The following is a 26,403-nucleotide window of genomic DNA, read 5'->3' on the forward strand; positions in this document are numbered from 1 at the left end:
ATCGTATATTATTTATTTTAGTTATACGAGAGAGATAATAATTGTATGTTTTTGTGTGACTGTTTTTATTCGTACTTACTACCTACTAATTTAATATTACTATGAAATATTTTAATAATAGATATTATGAAACATATTTAATGGATAAATGATAGTACTCAATCAAAATCTGAAAATTGTATAAGTGCACGCTTTATTCATGTGAATTGTAAATAACTACATGATATGTGAATATTTAATAAAAATAAAAATTACATATTATATAAAATAAGAGCGTTTCAATTTCTTACCAAATATCCGATGTACTTGTTTGATAAATACTATAACAATATTAATTTAGTTATACCTTTATCAAGTTAATTTTAATAGAAATAATAATTAATCTTATTATCGGCTGCAGGCTACATAATAATATGTGCTGTAGATCTCGATTCTATTAAAAAACATAATCGACTAATTGAGTATTTTCATCGGTGATTACTGATTATACCTTACCTTATATTGTATAATCGAAGTGTTAAACTGCAGTGATTCTATTGAAGTTTAATCCGGGAATTCGCTGTACAATTTTTACAGTAGAAATATTGCAATAATAATAATAAACCTCACATACCTATACCCTACATCAATCGATTGTTTTTTCAACAGCATTATTTTATAATTTATTTTATTCAATTTTAATTCGACAACTTGTATTATTAATTAGATACAATAATAACAAGTATTCGTATAAAAAATTACGTCCACTTTCCAAGGGGGATTCGCTAACCGTCACCCCTTAAATATACTAATTGTGTTAAGAACTTAAGGTATTACAATCAAATATGATTAAAGCGACTTGAACTAATCAGTTATAATTATATATAACACATTTTTCACAATAAATGTACATAATATTAGTATTATAATTAATAGGGTTAGAATGTGTATGTATTGTATATATATATTTTCTTTTAGTCGTGCACATTGCAGACTAAGTAATAAATACGTTTTTTGTGACATAGATTCAGATATATTAAATTTTATTTTTTATATTTAGGGGTTAACAGGAATGAATTCGTATTATAGAAAAAATCAGTGAATAAGTGCATATTTCAATGAATTTCATAATGTCATATTTGATTGTTTTAAGAGCATTTACTAATTTTCAAGCATATTTATGTGTATTTTTTTAGTTTTTAAGATCGTAAATAAACATTTTAACCCTAATAATAATACATATTAAGTATACGATGAGAATTTTAAAACTTTACACTTGAATTTATTATAGTTACATTATTATAATATGTTAATACACCAACACTATACAGTATAATTACTACCATACGTAGATAGGAACCTACTTAATATTACTATACCATCACGTAATACAACATTTATATGGTACAAATATTGAGAAATCCTTGTTTAATTAATTTAATTAGGTAGGTACACTATTAGTCTAGTAATCCCGAGCTTAATCCGAATAGATTACGTGTTATATAATATAGACGTAAGCAAATATCTATATGTAACAATATTAATAATAATAATAATATTAATGTTATTAATAATATGAATATTGAATTATTTCGTTGTTATTTACCTCGTATATTTCAATAATCAAAAATCAAATTTTCGGCACATGAATTACACTATATTGATACGTCAATAATATATTAAACCGACGTACGGGGCACTAGTAATGTAAAAGTTATAATTTTGCGATGCCGGTGAATTCAATTAAGTGCTCAAATGTATTGTGTTATTAATAACATATTTTACAAGATTAAAATTTGTTCTCGTTAATAACAGTATAAATGCATTAATTCAATAGGTTGAAATGTGTGACGTTGATCCTAAATACATACGAACGATGGCCCCGTTAAAGAAAACAAATGAGCTAGGGCGAGTTTACAATTTCCTTCAGAGATTAAAAAGTGGTTTTATGTTAGGCGGAGCAAGCAAGCAGCGGTCCACCAACGTGCCAATGTGAACAGGCGGCGTTTAAGGGAGGAGGAGAGTTTTCGCCGCAGCTCTAATTAGCTCCAGATTAAAGTAATGTCGAGGGAGCTATTAGAGACATTTAGCTGTTAATTAAAACTGTTTTCCAGTCGGCCCAACTGCGGGCAAACGTGGTAGACACAGGGGAAAACGCTCGTAAAAACTTGTGATTAATGATCAACGAGAGAGGAATAAAACTATATTCTACTGGCTGGCCATTTGATGAAAACGACTATGGTATCGCTCTTCTTCTTCATTTTCACCCTCGTATAGTTTACATACACTACCCTAATTGAAAAAAAAACCCAAAATTTATATTATTCAAACTCGATTGTTTTCCCTATGTAGGTGTGTACCTATACTAATTTTACAGACACGTGTTTTTACGTTGCTTATAAAGTTATAACAAATTGATTTTATGTAAGAAATTATTATTTTCATTTTAATAAATGTATTTGAAATTTAAAAAATGGCCATAGTGGATTAATGATAAGACCTGAATAGAAAATAATTGTTGTTTAATTGTCGTTGTAACCTACATAATAATTATCATTTTAATTATAACCAATTCAATTTTCGATGTATACTAACAAATGTCGATGTTACTTATAAAGTTATTAATACTAAGTTTATTAAGATGACATCACGCATTTACTTGAAGGAATTAATACAATATAATAAATAAAACTATTAAATGATTATCAACATTTTAAATGTTGAACATGTATTAATAAATTAATATGTTCCGCGAAGTAATGAATCGAGAAGATTACCACTCGATTTGTAGACAGTGTTAAGCACTAGGTAAAATCTAAATGTTCGCTATCGCTATACAATGAAAAAAACTTTTACTGTGCAATATTGTATTTATTTTTTCAATATCACGTTTATAAAAAAATTATTCCAGTTTAAAAACGTAAAAATAATGGACTCCAAAACAATAATAACTTTTTTCGTTTTATGGTACCTAATATCGAAAAAAATAAAATTTAAATTTCACAATAAAAGTTTTTCTATTTTTGCGGTGCGATCACTCGAATTTTTAACTAGGACTATAGATTGTCTATATAGCTTTAATATCTACTTCTTACCCGTGCAAATCAGATTTTAATGTTTATGAGATTCCAAGTATGAAGTAGAAATATAATATAAATTACATATTTATATATTCGTGTAACAGGTGATTTACCTTAAATTTTAATTATAATTGGTGGTTTATCATTATTTTAAATATTTCGCAAAAATTATTTTTATATTTCTTTTTTAAAAGTGGTAAAATCGTTAAGTCTACTTTTAAGCTCATACTATTAATTACTTATTCCATAATATTATATTCAGAATTTACATCAAGTACCGATACATTTAATGTTTACTGTAAATATGCAAGAAATTGTAAAAAGGAAATTTATTTTAGTAATACTGTAGAAAGCACTCGAAAATGTAAGTTTGATAATAGGTAGTTTATGAAATAGAAACATAGTATAGTTAAACTGTTCAATAAAGAAAAAAAAATAGTGTATTTATTAATGAATTTTTATTATATGATTTGATTTATTTGATTTATAATTTTAATATTCCTTAACAACTAATAAAAAATAGTTTTTAATAATTAATCATCAATTATAAACTAATTTTGTGGGAAAATCAGCTGTTACACCACAAATGGCCATCATATTTATTAATTGAAGCAAATACTCATTTAGACAATAACGAGTGTTAATGTTTAAACTGAAATAGTAAGTTAGGTATATAAAATTATTTAATTTTAAACTACAAAAAAACAATGTAATATAAAACTATTATTGTTTATTTTTAGGGTCCGCAAACAGTTAAATACTCTGATTAATAATCTCAATAAATGTTCTAGAAAAATATCTTTAAGTGCCTTAACAATTAGACATATAAATGTAGTACCAACTTGGGTATGACACATTCTTTATGTTTATACGATTTATAGCAGAAAAATACTTCATCTTCAACTGTGATGATGGTTTCTGATAGAAAATAAAAACTAGTAAGTACTTTAAAAAAGTCAAAATTAATAATTCTCAGTATTTTTTAAAATAATCAAAAATGAAAAAATCGATTAATCTTTCGATTTTTTTTTTAAATATCAATAAAAAATTGTTTACTAAATCAAAAAGCTTGGAAATTTAATTCAAGCTTCCTTATAAGTTTTAATTTCCGGGATTAAAATATAACAGTTGAACTTAAATATATTTTTTGTAAGTGTTTATATTAAAATTATTTAATAATTCTTTGTAGTTGAATATTATGAAATATTAAATTTTTATAGCTATGTGTATAGTTACCATTTGAAATGCATAACAAATATTTAATCGTAAACTTAAATAATTTTAATTTATTGGATTACATTTCAATGAAAAGAAAAATATAGTTAACAAGTTAACATCATGATAATATTAAACACGTAATTTCAGTATATTATTTGTTCCTATAACGTATTTTTTACTACATTTGTATTATGGTATTGTAGATTAATATTTTCCGAGTAATTTTAAAGCTTGCAGTCAATGGTTTTTTAGTTTTGTTGCAGCAAAAATGTTGAACAAAATTACTCTTAGGTGTATAATAACCATTAAGTATAATATTAATTATCTTCATATGATGATAAACCTACATAGTTGAACTGCAGAAGAGATTTAAGAATAGTATATACTTAAATTTGAAATGTTAAGTGGTCGGAATTCGTCTCGCTTCAATCATATTGATGCAATATAGTGCTGTAGTTTTGTTATATTAAATTTTAAAACAATGGTAAATTGCGAAATAGGCATGAAAAGTAAAAGTCATAAACCCACGAAAAACTCCAAATTTTCTATCGTTTAATAAAATCTTGTTCGATAAAATGTAATAAATGTACCTATTGTTGAAAAATGTGATATATATATATAAGTTTAATCAATATCGATTTCCGGTTTTAAATTCACTAAATTGTAAAATCAATATCACATAATATTATTACGTTTATAAACTAAGAAAAAGAATATTTTCATTTCCTGTAAATTTAATATATTCTAAATTTATCAATGTATCATTGACCAGCATAGTAGTTTGTCACACCCAGGCACCTACAATTTTTCCCTTGTATAGAAAAAAAACTAAAAGAGTTACAACAAAAATACAGATTAACTGACAAATTATTTGACAGCACATGAGTAAATTGTGTAAAGGAGTTCAGCTGTCCGTAAATAACCTAAACAATTTAGGGAATTATATGTGCATTTAACAGCTGTCCAATTACAGTTAAATTTATTATATTATTTGCTGATTAATTACGTACTGGAATTACTTAGGTTAGACAGTAGGGTAGTCTTATTGCTTTTTTCAAAATATAGTTAAGTTTATATATTATATGAACTAATCGTATTTATGTTTCTATAAGGCTCTAAATAAAATATTTTAAAAATATATTTTGGCAATAATAAATAAATTAAATATGAAAACACAAGGAGGTATAATATATAGTATATACATTCTACATACGTCGTACATAATATTGTAAGTAAAGATCTTCTTTAAAAATAAATCATCGCGGACTAGATAATTGTTTAAAAAAATTGTAACGGGATTGCATTGTGCCAAAGCACCATAACACAAAAAGTAGAGCCATCTTATAATCTGTGCGTTTCAGGCCGATAAACATTTGCAGGAAATTACACTTCCTGTTATTAAAATATTGAAGGCACAGTTCTTCTATACATAAATTGTCTTAAAAAAAAAAAATAAATAAAATTACGAACTGTCAACTTGTGCTTGCTGTCACAAAGGTAATTATTAATGTACAAAATATTATCGTTTCGTTGATTTCAAATGTATATTATAATAATAATACGAGTACGTGACGCATTAACTACATATATATTTCACCGGTGTGAGCGAATAGCGAGACGGCTCGTGTCCTGTACAGTCGCACATATACGTACACTGTACTACTTAATTGTTGTTAGCAGGGAAGAATAGGTAGACTACCTATGCCGTTCGATATTTGCTCATCTATATTGCAATTAGATCAGATAATTAATAATAATAAAAAAAAGATGTTAGAGCCACCTACATTTGATCCAATTTCATATAAAATATAAATGTATCCGTCTCCGTGCCCTCGTCTAAATCAGCGATCGGTGGTACTGTGTGTTCTTTTTCGTCTACTACCAGAGTGTATGCAACACACATTTAACTAAATAACAATAATAATAATAATAATAGTGTGAAATGTAATTTATAATTTTCAGTACAAAAATACCTGTATAATATGTATTTTAATTATTGTACTATTTGTGAGTTTATGTAGGGCCTAGATATTATTAGACCTATTATACATTAAATAAGTATTAATGATTTAAATTTTTTTTTGCTGCATTGGTTTTTTTATTTTCAAAAAATAAAATGTATCAGTATTCTGTGGTTTTAATACACATTTTTAATTAACACTATGGGACACAGTCGCTAAACTTTAAATAACAATTTGAAAATCCTTTATGTACCTAAACAATATATTTTATGTACTTATAGTTAAAATCGTATGTTTAAATTTATAAGTTTATACAAATTTGTTTGGATCCAAAGGTCTTTTATAATTTAAAAAATAGGACACAGTATGTTACACGGGTGGTTGAAAAGAAAAAAACCAGAGTTATAATTACATTGATAATAATAGACTGTTCATATTGGTATACATACTTTAAAATATATTATTAAAAAAATATTGCCGATAGTATTTAATTATTTTAATAGCATATAATATATTTTTACCTGTAAACTATATTATTATTTATATTTTACACGAGAAATAGTTGAATTGAAGAAGCCATCCATCCAGTGACAAATTTAAACTTTAAATTTACTTATATAAAAATAAGCATGATTATATATTTCTTAGATTTTTTAATTACAATATAAAAATGTATGAGCAACATTCTACTTATTAATTGTCAAGTCTAACTTATAAACATAAAAAATTTTTGCTTATATATCTTTAATATTTTTCGATTAGTATATGAACGAACAACTATTGTTAATGAACTTAATATTATATTTTTAAGCTTTTGAACCGAGAAAAAATATAATATTGACAATTAAGAAATAAAAGAAAATTAAAATGTTTTGTATAAACAGTACAAAATAATTCAAAATACTTTAAAAATTATTCTATGAATAGAGAATGTATACCTTATCAAATCAAAATTATTATTACAACCGTTATTTATTAATCACATAATATAATAAGTGCCGAGATTATTATTAACTATTATTGTACCTCAGTGATAACCCAATCGTTTATAATTATTGTATAATGATAGTGAAAGGTTTGCGGGCCAACTGCAGGTTTATTCGAACTTTTAAATAAGTTTCATAAGACATTAATGTTTTGGAAATACAAGAATTTCACCAGTATTATTTTAGGTTCTAAACATTGGTGTTCTTTAACACTCACGAGACTATATAGATATTTATTAACGCAACTTGACTAAATTTAACTTGTAAATTAATATCTTATTGTTACATCCTAACATATATTTAAATAACAATGTATATTTTTGACATTTTATTAATATTTATTTCTTGAAGATCAGCTGTATATCAAAAAAATATTTATTAAAAATAAATTATTCAAATTTCTTAACAAAACGAAATTTGTTTTTTTAAATGTTTGAAACTATATAATCACAAATTAAACAACGGACGAAAATAGTGAAGGTATATTATAATGTAATTGTTGTCCGTTACAGATGATGATCACAATACAAGTTATTACAATATAAACCTAAAGAAGTACGTTCAAATAATTCTTCTTTGACAGTTGCCATTTGTGATCCAAATAGGACATACATACGTTGTTCTGTGTAATTTATTTAATTTTAGTGAACATAATTAAATTACTATTTTGCAAATTTTCTATAAGTGTGATTTATTTTTTATGAAAAAGTTGTACAATACAACTATCTATTTAAAAAAAAAAAAATTGGAAATTATGTAAATGTAAATTTAAAAAAAATATAGCCAAGTACACAAAATATTTATTACACATTTATTATTTAAAAATAAAATTATCTAAAACATTTATAGGATAAAATGAAAACCTCTAATTTCCCAATGAAGATTATTCTAGTTTTTGCAGTATACCTAATCAAATATTCAATGGAATTAGATTATTCGAAAATACAGGTACCTATTTAAATTATTTTATATAATTAATTTGTTTTTACTTAATATGCAAAAAAAAATTGACGCACATTGCTTTATTTATGATTGATATATTATACAACCAGATAACTTTTTATTTTATCATTTATTTTTATCCAAGACCCAGATACATTTATTTAAATAAATTTGATCCAAAACATAAAACATAAAATATTCGTGAAAAATTTTGAATTATCATAAAACAATTAAAAGTTTTAAATAGTTTTTATTCAATAAGTAATAATTTACTTAAACAGTAATACAAATAAATAAATCACAAAATTTAAAAAGTAGGAAAATATAAATTTAATTCAATGAAACTTGGAAACTGACTGAAATATTTTAATTATGGACAAATATAATTATTTATCTATAATAACTTATAATATAATAGGTATTTTTAATTATTAATAAATTAAAAATTAAACATCTATTATTATCTTTTTTTTGAAAACGTGGTATAAAACTAAATATTTTTTTTGATAAAATATCAACACTGTATAATGTATATTTGTTATTTATAGTTTAAATCGAATTAAATTTTAAATATGAAATTATTATTTTTGTAAAATAATAATAGTAAGCCATAGTATTATTAACATAATACCTACTATTAATAGTAAGCCATTTACCCATATTTAGGGATTTAATACTAATATGGAAGAAGCTACACAATTCCTTCGTGAATGGGAAAATGAAGCAGTAGCCTCGTGCAATAGAGTGGCAATGGCACAGTGGACATACGCAACAAATATAACGGAATACAATAAAAAGCAAATGGTGAATCTATAAAAATTAAAATATTATTAAATTTTAGTTTTGAAATAACGATATATTTTTTTAAATAGTGGTTGTCTTTTAACAATTTAAAATAACAGTAAAACTAGTAGAAGGTATACGTGATGAATAAAATGGTCTGATATTGGTAAATTGTTGCCCAATTCCTAAATAAATTACGAGTTGCGGACACACAATAATGTATTCTTATACATAATATATAGTACATAGCAGGGGCGGCCAAACAGTCGATCATATTAAAATTTATTTTTTGGGTCACGCACACGAAAATTAATCGAGGTTGTAGTGAACAAATTGTCGATAAGTTTTATCTGTATAATTTTTCATATATTATATAAATTTGCTATGGAAGTCGATACTCAAAGGTGAAGTATATTTTTAGTAAATCGTGATCAAAACAATTTTGGCCACCCCTGGTATATAGTATATACACATAATAATAATATATAGGTAGTATTAGGTACATTAAAAAAAGTAATTTACTAAATAAATTATTAATACTACGTATTTTCCAAATATTCAAATATTAAATTTAAAAAAATAGTGATAATAGTAATAATATTAATATTAATATATTTTTTTTAAATCAACAATATAATATTTCTCATTTAAATTTTCAATTTTCATATAAATAATATTGTTTTGTTGGTTTTTATTTTTATTGTATAATATAATAATATAATAATAACATTAATCATATTATATCAACATAAATAGCTACTCACGCATGTCGAACATTTCGTTTATTGTTTATCACCACCATCGTTTCTGTCAGGTACATTAGGTTTATAATATAAATAATCTTATAATATAATATCTACAGGTACATAGGTAATGATAAAAACTCGGGACACAATTCACCCACAACCTAACAGTCTTAACTTTTACAACGATGTGTTTTTTTCTGTTTATAATCACGTTTTAAAGAAACGAACATGCTTCAATCTTCAGTTTTGAGTGTAGTTTCAGCTAACAAATTAAATATTGTTGATTCTTTTAGAAGTCAAAATTAAAAAGATATTTTTCAAAATAAATGAATATACTAAAAAAATTTACGGAGAAACTGAAATATTTGAATATAACCATAGATCTCATGAATGTCATCAAATTTATATATTACCTATCTATGTGACTAGGTATAATATAATTTTCAAAATAGTTTGTCTGCTTGAACAATTTATAAATATATAACATTTAATACTTTAAATAATTTCTTAATTATTTAAATGTTGATAACATTTATTATTACTAGGTCAACAATTTAAAAAAGAAATGTAAGGCCCTCTCATAAAGTCACAAGATGATCTTATGGTAATTTAAATATATAGAAAATATAAATCAATACGTTTTTTTTTTTAAATTACTTGAAGTTTAAATTTTTACATAAATCATCAAAACCACGATATTTAAACAAAATATATCGATTTTTCCTTTAACAATTTTAGTTATTTTTTTTTTTAATCAAAAAATTTTAATCTATGAACTTGAAACTATTCACTATTTGACCACTCTAATCGTTTGTATCATAATATAATGATAATATTTATTTTCAATCAAATTTAACTTTGTATACAAATACGTGGTATACCATGAATGATCATACTTAAATCATACTATGCATCAGTATTGACTTTTAAAGAACTTGTATATTAAGTGATATACACATTATTTTCAGTCATATTTAATAAAATCAGAATTTACCCTACCAATGTGTAGTAAAACTATGTTTTACACATACCTAGTGTAAAAAAAATGTATTGTGTCAGATTTTTATACATTAATAACAAGTTATTACATATATTATGCGTTTAGTATAATGTGAATATGTAAAAACTTAATATATACGTAAGTTATAAGTTTGGCTTTTACTGAATTATTAATTAATAAAATTACGCAATAATTGTTTTTTTTCTTTAGTAAATAATGAGTAATAATCATTAGGTAGTTGTTACCATAATTATCATTGTAATAATAATAAGTAATAACTTTTATATTTATTGCTTTCGAACTCTATTACTATAAAGATAGATGAACAAAAATTGAATTCAAAGTTCAACAGAGTATCTTGGAGAAAAGCTTCTGATTTCATGTGGACTCGTATATCTGATCCTATTATACAAAGACAACTCAAAATTTTGGCACTGAAAGGCCAATCAAATATACCAGATTCAAAACTAAATCAGGTAGGTACCTATATTTATATCTACTATATACTTATAAATATATGTATATATATATATACCTGCATTAATATTCATTAAAAATAAAAATTGAATTCTAAATCTAACATTGTATACTAGTTGTACATTGATTAACTCAAAATAAGTTCTAAAAAGTAAAATTAAAGGAACCAAATATTTGTCATTTCTCATTTATTAGTAAGACAAATAGGTTATGAAAATCATTTTTCGTGAAAAAGAACCACTCATGCTACAGTTATAAATGAGAAATCAAATTTACACAGGATACCTATAAAAGACAAAATTTTCTGAGCCATACCTATAGTTTTTAATGGATTATAAAAAACTAATAATTATTTTTTGTATTATTGATGTAAACAAAATAATAGAAATGCTAAAGTATAGCAAGTATAATTTCTTAATTAAAATGTATAGGTAGTAGGTATACTTGGTTTCTTAACTATGGCTTTAGTTGAAGTCATTTATTTTCGAATAAAATTGTTTTTTATTTAATCTTGTTATTGTAAGCAATAATTTTAATGACTTGGGTGTGTATACAACTACTATTATAAGATACTTTGAATAAGTACATATTTAAACATATTATTATTAGGATTTAAAATTTTAATTCTTCACAAAATGTCATTAAAATTGTCTATATCAAACCATTTAAAAACAGATGGCTTTTCAAATTTAGATTTTCTCATACACGTATCGGTCAGGTAGATCGTACATACAATTTTTATTAGTTATCCAATAAAATATGTGTGTTCACATTTTGAATTAAAATTATATTATCCCTTTTTTATTTCTAATATAAATCAAGAATTTTGGTAACAGTATCTTAAACATATAGACAATAAAATTTTGAATTCGAAGAATCTTTTTTATTATGCGATTTTGTTGATAAATAGTATACCTATTTAGACGTTTGAATGTTTCGCCCACTAATCAAAACACTTAACAAGTAAATACCAAGCTGCGTACCATTTTATAAAAAAAAAAAAAATATTTTTACGTAGACGGGCGTGAGCTATATTGTTTTTTTTATATATATATTTGAAGTACCAATGCAAAATATGATTACACGATATGAAAATGTTGTTCACTAATTATAACTTTATTATTTTAGTATGTAAAACAGGTATTAATCTATTCTCGTTATATAGATGCATTCAATTTTAAATGAAATGAAAGATATTTATGCTAAAGCGAAAATATGTCCATTCAATTATAGATTGACATCGTATTGTGAACTAAGTCTTGAACCAGGTATCAATAATTTATTATTTATATATTATAATAAACAGTCGTGTGCATAGTAATATGATAATTTTGAAAAAAAAAATGCAAAAAGATTTAGTAAGAGTAATGGCTAACTCAAGAGATTTTGAAGAACTATTGTATACCTGGCGTTCATGGAGAGATAATATTGGACATGAGATTCGACCTAAATACATAAAATACATGGAATTGGTTAACGAAGCTGCAATATCAATAGGTATTGTGATATTTTTATTTATTAAAAACAATATAGAATTATTAGTTACGCTATATTAAATAATTAATAACATACTCTGTTTAAAAGTGAATGAAAATAAAATAACCGGAATAATCTTAAATCTTATTATTTATAATTCTGCAGTAGTATTAACATAATATATTTACACGCAAATGTACAATTAAAACGTTGGCTTACCTGCAAGTGCGATGAAATATCACTCTTTTTTATTTTTAACTGTAGGGTTTGAAGACGCAGGTCAGCAACAAATTGCAATGTATGAAGATGCAAATTTTAAAGCAAAACTTGACAATTTGTGGACAGCCATAGAGCCGATTTATAAACATCTTCACTCTTACGTACGGCGAAAATTAGTTTCTCACTATGGTAAACGCAGGGTTCGAGTCGATGGACCAATTCCAGCACATTTACTAGGTAGGTATCATGAATACAATGTGAATACCTAATGTAATATATAAAATATTATGATAAATTATTCTGCAAAATGATTTTTAAATATAAACTATATAATTATATTCAAATGTAAATATAGTAAAACCTCCTTATAACGGACCTTCTACAATAGGTGGAAATCTCCTTAAAACGGAAAACTACAACAGTTCCGCGTAGCCTGTATCCCGTATCGGTATTTTAGTCTACCTATAACGGAAAAATTGGTTGGTACCGAGCTATTCCGTTATAAAAAGGTTTTACTGTACATTGTATTCAATAAGTATGTACCAGAATAGGTGTATTTTAAGTTAAACAGTTTTGAAAAATCTGTTTTTCATATTCTTAATTCATTTACTCCAACCTTTTTTTTTATAATATTATAATTTACAATTTATCTTATGCAGTTCTATGTTTTTGATAAGGTAACATGTGGGCACAGAACTGGAAAAATATAATAGACTTAGTGATTCCATTTCCGAAGAAAAGACGTATTGATGTTTCCGGTGAAATGTTACGTCAAGGATACACGCCTTTAAAGTAATATGTCCATTAGAATTAATACATTTAAACAAATAACAATAGCGGAATGACCCAAATACATTTTTTATTTTTTGAACATATGTATCAAATCATGAACAGGTTAATTTAATTTTTAACTGTGAAATTATACTTAACATTTTCATTTTAGATATTAAATGTATATAACTCCCATAAAAAAACAATAATAATATACAAATTTAAAAAATTAGAATCTAATCATTTCGAAAAAGATGGGTAGCAACAAAAATAAATAAATTCAACAAATATCATAACTCTTACGAATAAGAAAAAAAATATGTAATTTTTAAAAACCAATTTATTTATAAATTTTAACAAAAAATGTTTATTTTTACCATTTTTTTTTTTACGAAATTTGAGTCTTATAAACGAAGTGTGAGTCTTTTAACGGAATTTTTTTTATAATGTTTTTGGATACGTCCGGACTGTTCCAGACGATTTTGAGTTCAATAAGCCACTGAACTTTATATTCGCGAGTCTTATAAGCGGTGTTCACTGTATAATTTAGGTGAGGCCTATCAATATAGGATAGGTAACTAAATATTTGAAATCATAAACACATAATAATATTTAATTATATTATACAGCTATGAGCTAAGACACTTGCCATAAGACGTATGCAACTTATTTGTTGCTATCGCTTAGTCTACATAAATTAATAAGTGAATAATTACGTTACATTTTTACTTTTTAGTACTTAACATATTATGGTATTACTATTTTGTTCGCCTTTTCAATAAAATCGGAGTAGATGCCTATTTGAAAAATCTATTTAACATTTGGCTCTAATCAAAGTCAAAGTAAACCCTCTAAAACGCGATAAATGTAAATCCTATGTACATAAAGTTTTAACGTGTATAAATCAATAGTACCTACTGTTCTTTTGGCCATTTAATTATGTAAATATATACATCGAAGTTATAAAGAAAATTAGATTATAATGATTTAAGCAAAACGCAAATACTCATTAATTATCCAAAGATAAAAAATAAAATAAAATGTGTGGTTCGATTATATTTTTATATTGTTTAATGCAAGATATAAGACATATATTAAACTGTATATTGTAAATGAACTAAAAATGATCTTTCAACTATAACAAATGTCTTCCAACTAGAGACAAAAATACTTATTATGCATTGTAATATAATCAAATAATTAAATGATTAATAATATTAAAATGGCGCGTTTATCAAACCTAATTAAGCATTACTATATTTCATAAAATTAATCTATTTTTCATTAGGTATATTTAAAAATAAATGATGTAAGCATTTTCCTTATAGTTCTGTTCAGTACCTAAAACTAACTGAAGTAATTTGAAATGGTTTTGGTTCGAATACACTTAAACCCATAACACTCACTTTACAACCCTAAAAATTTTAATTTAAAAACTAATACGTTAATACGTAATAGTGTGAATCGTGTAGAATCCAGCATAATTATTTATTGGTGTATCAAGGGATTTATGTAATTTGAAAAAAGAACACTTTATTATAGCTGTACCTACGTTTAAAGTTATAAGTATAGTGAATTTGTTACACGGATGCTTACTAACTATATTTAAACGAGGCAAATATCGAAGAACGTTTTTGTTAGGGGAATAAGATCATTTTGGTCAAAAATTCAAAGCATTCCAATTTCCATGATTCTATGTAACTATTGGTTATCATTAGAGCACGGATGTTGTAGTACAAAAAAACTAGTAAAATTGATTGCAGTATTAGGTACACTAAAAAATACCGAAAATTGCACTTAAAACTTTTAGATTTTAGTTCGTACTTACCTGACATGCATTCGTGCCCTAGTTATCATATTCAAAACCCAACACAGATGTTACCAAAAATACTACCTGAAATTTAGATTCTGAAGCGGCTAATGAATTTATTGTTTTTATAATGATATGTGGTTTTTTATAATTTCAAGACACTTTTTACTGTAGAAATAATATTCCGATTGTCTATTCGTTAAATGTATTACTATGAATATTTATTATTTTTATTATACATTAATAAATATGGTTAGTAATTTAGTATAAGTAATGGAAGAGTCTTGTAAAGTACTATTATACTTGGTAGGTCTATTCTTTATCTAAACAGTGGTCGGCAACCGTCAGCCCACGCGACTATATACGGCACACTTTGAATTCTAAAATAACGATTTTTTTTTAACATTTTATTATTTTTTAAGTTTTACAGAATTTTTTTTTTCATAATAAATAATTAAAAAATTTTAATTTTTATTTTTGTCTGGCCAGTGAACTTTTTAATTTGCGAATGTAGCCCTAGAGTTCAAAAAGGTTTCCGACCACTGCTGTAGAATATTAAAATAATAGATACTAATAATATCCTACATAATATTAGGATGTTTCAAATTTCTGAAGAATTTTTCACATCACTTGGATTGAAAGCGATGCCAGTGGAATTTTGGCATAATTCAATTTTGGAAAAGCCAACAAATAGGCCAGTATCGTGCAAAGCATCTGCTTGGGATTTTTGTAATAAATATGATTACAGGTAAATATTATTGTACATATAAAAAATTACAAATAACCAACTAGTTAATTTTGTGTATTTTTTATTTAGAGAAGGATCCACTTGTATTTATTTGGTGTTTAAATTAAAATATCTTAAAATTGTTACATAAAATCATAATAATAAAAGTAATCATTTTTAAAAATTTAAGCTATATAAATTTATAATAATACGTGAACATTTACTGATTGAATTATTATTACTTTTTTTTTTTTTATTGGTATTTAAAATATATTCAATAGGTAGTTTAATATTGAAAAAGTATGAATAATTAATGAAAATTAGTTATTTACTTGAATAAAAGTCGATTTTGATTACTTATTAGTTATTACATATTTTCTATACAGTTATTAATATAATATGTATTGGATTATGGGAATTATACCACCTGACACCTACTAAAATTATTATACAGTTATTAAATAAAAGTTTTTAAATTATATAAGCAAGTACCTGAACATAATTTAAAACAATTTTAAATAATAACTCAATTTTTTTTTTTTAGAATAAAACAATGCACTGAAGTTACAATGGATGATCTGTTCTCGACACATCATGAAATGGCTCATATTCAATATTATCTCCATTATTCTGATCAGCCACTGATGTTTAAAGAAGGAGCGAATCCTGGTAGATACCAACTACAAATATAAGATTATTTCATTTATTTAAAATTAGATCAATTACAAACAAATCAATACATTTAGGCTTTCACGAAGCTTTGAGTGACGCAGTTATTCTTTCTGTCTCCACACCACGGCATTTGCACAGGATTGGACTATTAAATAACATAACTGACGATTATGGTGCGGTATCAATTTAAAGTTAAAAACAAAATATTGTACGCATTAAAATGTTATTATTGTTTTTGCAGAAGATCAAATAGACTTCTTAATGGAAATGGCTTTAGACAAAATTGCTTATCTACCTTTTGCCTATTCAGTTGATTTGGTAAGTAGCTCCGAATATCAATACATAATAATACTAGAAAATTGTGGGTGCTTGCTATGAAAAAAAAAATGTTTATCAAAACAAAAATTGTTTTTAAGCAAAATGACTCTGTTGTAGTTAGTTGTTTTCTAAGGAGTGTTGTCTAGGTATAATTCATTATGATTCTAATAGCTATATAATCATTACATTTTCATCATAAGGTGTTTATAAGGTAAGCAAATGAACGTTGGTGTGTGCATAAATGCGCCCACAAAATAGTATTTTTGTATTCAAAACACTCAAGCATACGCGGACACACGTAGTCTAGTTTTTGATATTGGGTATGTGCGTATGGCATAATATATCTGTCTATAGTGGTCTTGAAAACTGCTATATTTGTAATAACATTGTACGACTGACACCACCATAAATATAGTATGATTTATTAGCATACACTTTTTAAAAACTTCACCTTAATAAAAAAAAAACTGTGTAATTTACAATAAACCACCATTAATATTTATTTTTGTTTATTTTGCCATAGATACTTAAAATGAGTTAAATTTACTGTTTAAAATGGTTACTAATTAGGTGTATTATTTTTATATATTAACTTGCTTTCTTAAATATTCTTTTCCAATCGTTTGTAACTCAATTGTATACGGCGTTATTCAACTTTTATAATATTAATATTCATTAAACGATTATTTTATTATATAATACGTAGCCATATCATATTATGGATTTATAACTTAAACTCATAACTCTCATTTATAACATTTTTTATTTTAATAGTTAAATGAAATGGCTTTGTAACTAATGAAAATACATTTAATAATCATTAATAATAATCTAAATTATTGAATTATTCATTTATTTTTTAATTAATTTGAATTAGTGAAATATTATTATATAGCTGACGAATATCTAGTGTCTACCAAAACAAGAAGTCAGTCGTGTAATAAATACTTTTTCGGAGTTTTAAGTTCAAATACAGATACTTATTTTGAAAAATAACTCGGTAAAAAAATGGTTTGGGTAAAATATAAATACTTTAAAAAAGTATTTATAGATACATTCAAAATGTTTCAATAACATTTTTGGTATCTTAAAAAATTATAAATCACCTAACCTAACCATTACATTAATTTTATAGATCGTTTAAAAAATAAATCTTTTTTCTTTAAAATACTTTGTCTATAAGCAATTTTTTCAAAATTATATCAAATATATTTGTATTAAATTATTTAAAAATAATATGAATACTCTTACAAGACTAAAAGTAAAAACTTATATCTGGTATCACGATACTCATTTTTAAGTATTCATTCTTGTCTATATTTAAAATATAAATGTAAAATTATAGTGGCGATGGAGTGTTTTTTCAAAAGGCATACAAAATTTAAATGCTCGTTGGTGGGATTTAAAATTATTGTATCAAGGAATCATTCCACCGATAGCCAGGGATGAAAACGATTTTGATCCAAGTTCTAAGTATCATGTGATTGCTGATACTCCTTATATAAAGTAAGTATAACACCTAGCTGTACGAACCTATAAAAATCTCAAAAATAGTTTTATTATAATTCTAGTAGTTTTCTAATTTCTGGCTACCTCTAATTGTGGATACTCTAGATTATGTTAGCATAATGTATTTGTGTACAATTGTGTAGGTATCCTAAGTTTTAACCTTTATTTAAAGGGAGTAATACAAAAGTCAATTTGCAATTATCAAGCACAGATATAATACTTATTGGACTGCGCGTTGCAATTTTGTAATTTAAATCAAAATCAAAACGTCTATATCTTGACACAAAAATATTGTTATTATTTGATTTATAAAATATATATTTATTATTACTTATTAATAATAATGAATTATTACAAAGTTTGTAATGGTTGTCAAATCGTTAAAAATATTTAATTAACTATTTAAATGGTTTTTCGTTTAAATTGATTTTTTAAGATTGACATGATTTCATAACTTGTTTGAACGTAAAAGTAAAAATAAAAACTGCGTGTTTGATCTACGTATGTTTATTAATAAAAAGCCATTAATAATTTCTTATTCTATAAGTATTCATTCTAATAGAAGTATTTTTTTTTCCAAAAACAAATATAAAATTATATTAGTTCCTGTGATTAAATTATAAGTTATAAGTCAATACCAGCAACCAATGTACAGTATGAACGGTGGTGTGAATAGGTTTTTGTCTAAATGACTTAAAATGAATTTAAATATTTTGAAAATTTAATTGCAGGTATAAAGAAAAATATATGTAATTAAGTGTCAAGTCACTTCATATTTTTTAATTATTACAATAAAATACTAAAATAATTATTTTTTATTTAAATATATATCTAATTCCGTAAATTAAAATATTAGATAAGTTCAAATACTAAACTTATTAAAAACGATGAAACTTTGTATTTTTAATAATTTTTATGCGCTAATATAAAATACTATAAAAACTTAATAATTGGATTTTCATAAAAATTTTTTAAAAATAAAAAAATATATAGTATAACATATTATATAAAAAAAATTTTACAGTTTCAAGTTAGTTAGATAAAAAACCAATATATTTTGAAAATTATATAATCCTATAAGTATTTATTCTATTTTGAAATACAACAAAATATTACTATTTTTCAGTTAATTTTTTTTATTTATTCAATTTATTTAAAAAAGTAATTTTTACTTTTGAACTTTAAAGTATCAACTAGATTTCATCTTCTACCAGCAATCACCTACAAAGTTAAAAAATTATGCATTTTTACAGTTCTAAAATGCGATGATAATCATGCAAAAAACTACATAATTCATCAATGAACCTAAAAATATCATCATCTCTTCACCGAGAATCTAAAATATTATGCTTAATTAAATATATATATACATTAATATAAATATTGAAAATAAGTAACCGATTATAAAATTTATTAGTTTAACAACTATAAAAAAGAATTATTGAAATGGTTAATAAAGCATTTATGATTTAGCTTAAATAATTTAGGTATATAATTTCTTTCTTAATAAATTATTAAGAATTTTCATGCGTAGTCTATTAAAACAGATGTTATTGCAAAATGTTCATATAACTACATAAGTTTTAATATAACTTATACTTCCATAATCTCTAGCAATAAATATAGATTGAATATTTTAATTTTTATATTCAAATATTTCAGATTTTTCATTAGTATAATACTTCAGTTTCAAATACACGAAGCCTTGTGTACAGCAGCAGGACATATTGGTCCATTACATACTTGTGACATATACCGCTCAAGAGAGGCTGGTCGGATATTAAGGTAAGAACCAAAATGTTTCATACTAATGGCGTAGGTATAGTCTAACTCACGTCATTCTTTTAAATGTAGTTAAATAGAAAATAAAAAATACTAAATAGTCTTTAGGAATTGATTTAAAAAATGGTGAAAGATAAACTTAATTTTCCGGCAAGAAATATCATAACTATACTACTGACCTACAATTTGACAATTTAAATTACTAAAAAATTCACAAAAAAAATGTAAAAAGACTTAATAACCTACAAAAAATGCATTAAATTTAAAAACAAATCCAAACGGATTTATGTTTTCACCGCATATTTTAATGCTAACTGAAAATAAAAGAACAAAAACCTATATAATCATACAGAATATATTACTGTAAAAAATATATGTTTTTACTTATATAGTAGTATTATGATACATATGTATAATGTATATTGTATAATATATAAAAAAATCTAGTCTCATCTGTATTATCACTACAACAGGTATCTTTTTAAACGCATTCCACTCTCCAGTATATATACAGAGATACAATTAGTCCAAATGACCGTTATTTTAATTGTTATAGCTCAGAAACAAACCGTTAAAATCATTATGTATATACGACAAAACTAAAGTTGTTTTGATAAATCCACACATGAAACTTTTTCAGTCTCATACACCGTGTCAATACGAATACTGATTTAAAATAAAAAAATGTCAATAAAACGTTACCTTCCACTACATAATATTAAATTTTATTATTATGTTAATGCATTATGTTTTTTTTTCTATTAGTGAAATAATGTCAATGGGTTATTCAAAACCATGGCCACAAGTTATTAAAATCCTTACTGGAGGAAGAACGAGTGAAATTGATGCACGGCCACTGATTGAATATTTTAAACCACTCACGCACTGGTTAATTAATGAAAATAAAGCGGAACGAATAGGATGGTCTAGATTAAATGAAGACATAGGTAATTAAAAACCAAATCATATTGTTAAAAATATACTATAGCCGTATTCGCTTTTATAATTTCAGCACTATTCGAGCCCTTGTCGAAGGCTAGCAATTGCGATTCAGTCGACAAATACTTAATTATATTCGTGATTTTTAATATAGTAAAAAATGTATACCATTAATTTTATGTTTAATAATAGTTTACAAATTTTTTATTTTAATTCTATAATGTAGTCTTAATCTAATTTGAAAGTATTAGTTAATATTGTATATTGTAACTCATTAGTAAAATATTAATGTAAAATACATTAATATGCGTTGATTTATTTCTATAATATAATATATCCATTTAATTGCTTTAAAATAAAACGAAGGATGTATAATTTAAAAGTATGTTTTGTTTAAGTTATATATGTTTGTAATATTAATGACTGCAAAGTACAAACACAACAAAATATTTTAGGAATATCAATTATATAATATTATAACCATAACCTATACATAAAACGGATAAAAAAAATACAGCAGACAAATAAACCTAACCACACAAGGGGCCCGATTGACATGAAATATGGTACACAGACATTTAACACCACCAAAAATTCAGGTAAACAAAGTTGAACATTTGTACAACAAAAAGAGGGACCTATATGTTTTTACTATTGCAAGTTTTTTAAATACCTTTAAATAGTTTAAAAAATAAATAATATTTCTCGTGTATAATACACTTAATCAAGGTAAAAATATCCTGTACCGAAATATCCAAGTAACAATGGTGAAAATATCTAATAGACACAAAATCTCAGATTGAAAAAAAACCATTTGATAAAAATAAAAAAAAATTAAAAATAGATGGGAAAATGGGTATCGCTCTGGTGTATGGTATATGTAGAAATGAAACTGTTACGAATGCGTTTAAATTCAATGATCACTGTTAACGGAAAACGATCCTGAGCAGAAACGGCCAGTCAGCTTGTATCAATAAGTACATTTCACGAAATATTTTTTAGTATTGCTACAAGTTAATTTTTTTACTTATTATTTATTAATATTTAACTATTATAATAATGTATATTTATACTATATTGTTACACTATTCTCGTATTATTTTTATTATATTTTAAGTCAATACCACATTACTAACATTATGCGCGTATTATAAAATATAATAAATATTTCTGATATTTTTTAATTAATAGACGAAAACCTATAAAAAAAAATTGATATTCAATTTTGAAGCTTTTTGCCGTAGGGAAAATTATTTTATGCCCATTTATAGAAAAAAATCTAAACAATTTCAAATTCTATAAATTGCTCAAAAATATATAATATACTTAGAAAATTATACTATGTGTATCATAAATATTTGCTGAAAATGTTAAGTACCTATCCACGGATACGAGTTTTTAAATTATATAAAAAAAACAAAATAAATTTAATTAAATATCAGTAGGTATTTAGATCTATTCGGAATCTAAAAAAACGACGGTAGCAAAACAATAGACAAAAAAAACATTCGTTCGGGTAAGTAACGCAAAGCCACTGACGCTTTTTAATAATAAAATAATTACGAAAAGGGGAAAATTATGTAGATTAAATGCCCGATTTTAAGTTAATACTTAATATCTATACTACCTATCATAGTATCATCAATTTATCTAACAGATTTATGGCTATTATTTCGATCAGTTTTTATGCAATATGTATTGAGGCTAAAGTCTAAATATTTCTTAAATAAAGTAGTGAAATGTTTAATAGTAACAAAGGTACCTATGTACATTGTACAATGTCAGATGTTTATTAACAAGCGATGTATAATAATTAATTGTTCTGGTCTTCTATTCTTATTTTGTTCGTGTAAATATGTGAATTAGCTAACTGTATACTCGCCACGTTATCAATTACACAAAACGTATGGGTTACTTAAATTAAATATTTATTTCAGCAATTATTTTAAATTTCTCTCCTAAGCATTAATTATTAAACTTAATAATCTTGCTTCACACTCACTGCATTCGTTTTGAAATATTCGTGAATAATAAGTAATAAGTAAATAATTGTATATCAGATTTACTTATTTATTAATTTATATATAACATTATAAGCACCCTTCATTATAGGAGTAAGTAATGCGATTAGTAAACGTTATTAAGACACATTATATACACAGTCACATCTTAACTTTTAAACTGAATCAATATCGCAACGAAAAACACAATTATATATTATTCGATTAAATGCTATATATTTTCTTTAATATTAGTCGACTATTATTTATATTATTACCTGATGTTTATAATAGATGCACATTCGTTGTAATATAAAACATTGTTCGTTGGGACTTAATTTTTTTATGTAAATTTTATTATACGCAATGATTGATATTTTAAGATATTATTATGTATTAATACTATGCATCTATTTTTACCGTTTTACAGTAAATACTAAAAATATAATAAATTAAATATTTTCGAAAAAAACTATATCAACCTATCGTAATACTTATAGTAAAATAAATGTCTTAAATAGCTATATCAAAAAACCATTTCATGAAATATATTCAACTAATTAGGTGTATACAATAGTATATCATTGAATTCCAATTTAAATATTCATAACAGCGAGCCACTGGACATCTCATGTGATATCCACTTGCCTACTTTTTGACAATTATTATTAATAAGAAAATGTTCATTCAAATAAATATTTTTACGCAAAATCAGTTTTCAACTAAAGTGATTTTGTTTTTTTTTTTTTATCGATAAACAAGTACTCGAAAATTCTTTAAATCTTCACAAAAATGTTTACCTATTTTAATATTTAGTATAATTTTCTAAATATTTTGACTGGTTTTTAAGCATTTATAGATATTTGAAATCTATTTTTTGGTTTTTTCATTATAGTTTTAACTATAGATTTTTTTCTATTCATGTCTATTTCAAAGTTTTCCTAGTGTCAAAATTAAATTTAAGATTTACTCTAACATTCTTTGTCCTTAATATATTGGAATGATAATTATTATTACTATCGAGTATTCAAGTTATTGGATAACACAATATTACAAAACACAGACTATGTCACCCGGTTGTGTATAAACGGAAAACAGTGGAAAATTCTATATATATTATGAATTATAATCATCAATTTTTAATACAAGTGTAATTTTTATTCAACATAATAACTATATAAAATCGTTATTTATCGTTAAAAAAATGTAGTAATGTGGCTTCAATATCTATAAAAAAAAAAATGTGCCAATGTATTTTTAATATTTTTAAAATTCTATAAGAATAGCTTATGAAGAATCTTATATTAAACTCAAGTATTTAGCATGTTAAGATGTCAATACACATTTTTCATCAAATTAGCATATCCACTCTAATATACATAAATATACGAACAAGACATAGAAAAATGTTTTATTTTTTTAACACTTATTGAGGCTGATAATAATACAACTAAATGAACATTATTAAATACATCAAAATACATACATTAAAATTACATTGAATCAAACATAAAGTCATAAAATATAAAGCTATAAAAATCAAGTTGGTGTCCAAGTATATCATGGAACGCGATCTCTTAACCAACCAAATAACTATCTTCTACTTTTCAGCAGAAACGCAGACTAATTAATCAAATTTTTCTATCGGCATTGCAATATTGTGATTCACGAAAATATTCAATAAATATTAAGTAACAATTTTAAGGTATATAATAATATAATTAAATAAAAATAAATAAAAATAACTAACGAATAACATAAAATCACTATAAATAAAAAAAAACTAATAACGTAGATAAATATATTAAAAAAAAAAAAATTAACTTGTCATAAACTTGTCACAAGTTAACTTTAAATATTCGATAAAGTATTTATTCTGTGGCAATTTTAATTTTTACGTTCGTGCACTATTTGGCCAAGAGATAATGCTAGCGTAACCTACCTACGCATATTATACACATTTTACAATAATTAATAGAATATAATATACGAAACATTTAATTTAATCACAATAAAGTTTAAATTGATAAAAATGTGTTGTATTTCATATTTTAATGTTATCGTTACAAATATGTCAAACGTAATGAAATATATTATTTTGCACATCATCAATAATTGTACATAGGTATTATAATCTAATAATTTTCTCCTTATTTATTTTGACTTTTTATTAGTGACGCGTAGGAGCCATATAATGATTATTCAATTACGTGTTTTAATTTTTCGTCGAATATACTTTTATATTACGGTAGTGAAAAAAAATACCGGAAGCTCTAAGTAGCTCCTCCACATAATACATAATAATACGTATATTTTATACATACAAAATAAAGCTTTTTTTTTTTTTTTTAGTTTCTCTATCACGTTTTCCCATTGGTTTTTGAGAAAAATTTTTAAAAAAATGGCAACGTTGTAAACTTGCAGGCTATACAGCGAACGAAAACCGCAAGCCGGTACCCGTCTCGTTGACGAAACTTTGATCATCATCGTGCGGGCTGCCAGGCTCGGTATTACATTATTTCGTAGAAATATGTCATTATAACTATATACGTGTGGGTCACACAATAAGGTTGAGGCGGCTAATATTGATTTTCCCGAGGGCCGTCTGCGATTGCGCAAGCTCGGCGGCATCCGACCGACCCGCCGTGAACTTATCTTGGCCGTAATAATATACGCTTACAATATTGAGTTGTTGGTCTCCGTCATTTAGGTATAGAAGGAGGAATACTGAAATTAATTTTTGTAATCGCAAATTTTCACGCTGTTTTATTTTTTTTACTAAAAAGACTGAAAACATTATATTATTTTATATACACGTTACAACGGATCTACAAAAAACAAGGTAAGTTACAAACTATGAAAAATAAAAATATATACACTGCAGTCATTCGTAAAATTCGTAAAATAATCGTTTTGAACGCATAGAAAATAAAATGAAATAAAGTGTTATGCTGAAAGTTAAACATAATATATAATAACATTTATACTATTAATATAACTGCATGATT

At 24.5% G+C, this 26,403-nt stretch overlaps 2 protein-coding genes and 1 long non-coding RNA gene across 10 annotated transcripts in view; 2 read left to right on the top strand and 1 right to left on the bottom strand.

The window, feature by feature from the left end:
- Nucleotides 1-26,403, bottom strand: part of LOC113558569 — a 48,725-nt gene that overhangs the window by 21,534 nt on the left and 788 nt on the right. The window contains exon 2 of the long non-coding RNA XR_003405659.1: nt 12,868-13,132. This is a non-coding gene — a long non-coding RNA (uncharacterized LOC113558569). The remainder of the gene's footprint in view (nt 1-12,867; nt 13,133-26,403) is intronic.
- Nucleotides 7,967-21,609, top strand: LOC113558567 (angiotensin-converting enzyme-like). 3 transcript variants are annotated; one of them, XM_026964064.1, is made up of 16 exons: nt 7,967-7,986; nt 8,074-8,172; nt 8,833-8,970; nt 11,013-11,171; nt 12,338-12,440; nt 12,526-12,669; nt 12,913-13,104; nt 13,545-13,659; nt 16,044-16,196; nt 16,720-16,844; nt 16,922-17,020; nt 17,089-17,165; nt 18,511-18,671; nt 20,337-20,459; nt 21,222-21,403; nt 21,469-21,569. In XM_026964064.1, the coding sequence occupies exons 2-16, from the start codon at nt 8,080-8,082 to the stop codon at nt 21,567-21,569; spliced, it is 1,965 nt and encodes a 654-aa protein (XP_026819865.1). In that variant the 5' UTR covers nt 7,967-7,986; nt 8,074-8,079. The 3 variants fall into 3 exon arrangements, with proteins under 3 accessions (XP_026819865.1, XP_026819866.1, XP_026819867.1); XM_026964065.1 differs by having other exon boundaries at nt 7,976-8,011; XM_026964066.1 differs by lacking the exons at nt 7,967-7,986; nt 8,074-8,172 and having other exon boundaries at nt 8,879-8,970; nt 11,017-11,171; nt 21,469-21,609.
- LOC113558565 (MAP kinase-activating death domain protein) overlaps nt 26,079-26,403 on the top strand; it is a 36,063-nt gene continuing 35,738 nt past the window's right edge. For all 6 annotated transcript variants that reach the window (XR_003405657.1, XR_003405658.1, XM_026964060.2 and 3 more), the window contains exon 1: nt 26,079-26,237. The gene's annotated coding sequence lies outside the window, so the exon portion shown is untranslated. The remainder of the gene's footprint in view (nt 26,238-26,403) is intronic.

This window comes from Rhopalosiphum maidis, chromosome 3 (assembly GCF_003676215.2).
Source record: "Rhopalosiphum maidis isolate BTI-1 chromosome 3, ASM367621v3, whole genome shotgun sequence".
Lineage (NCBI taxonomy): Eukaryota > Metazoa > Arthropoda > Insecta > Hemiptera > Aphididae > Rhopalosiphum > Rhopalosiphum maidis.

Coding starts and splice junctions, on each gene's coding strand:
- LOC113558567 (XM_026964064.1), top strand. CDS start 8,080: ATGAAAACCTCTAATTTCCCAATGAAGATTATTCTAGTTTTTGCAGTA. Junction 8,173..8,832: donor TAGATTATTCGAAAATACAG/GTACCTATTTAA, acceptor ACCCATATTTAG/GGATTTAATACTAATATGGA. Junction 11,172..12,337: donor CAGATTCAAAACTAAATCAG/GTAGGTACCTAT, acceptor CTCGTTATATAG/ATGCATTCAATTTTAAATGA.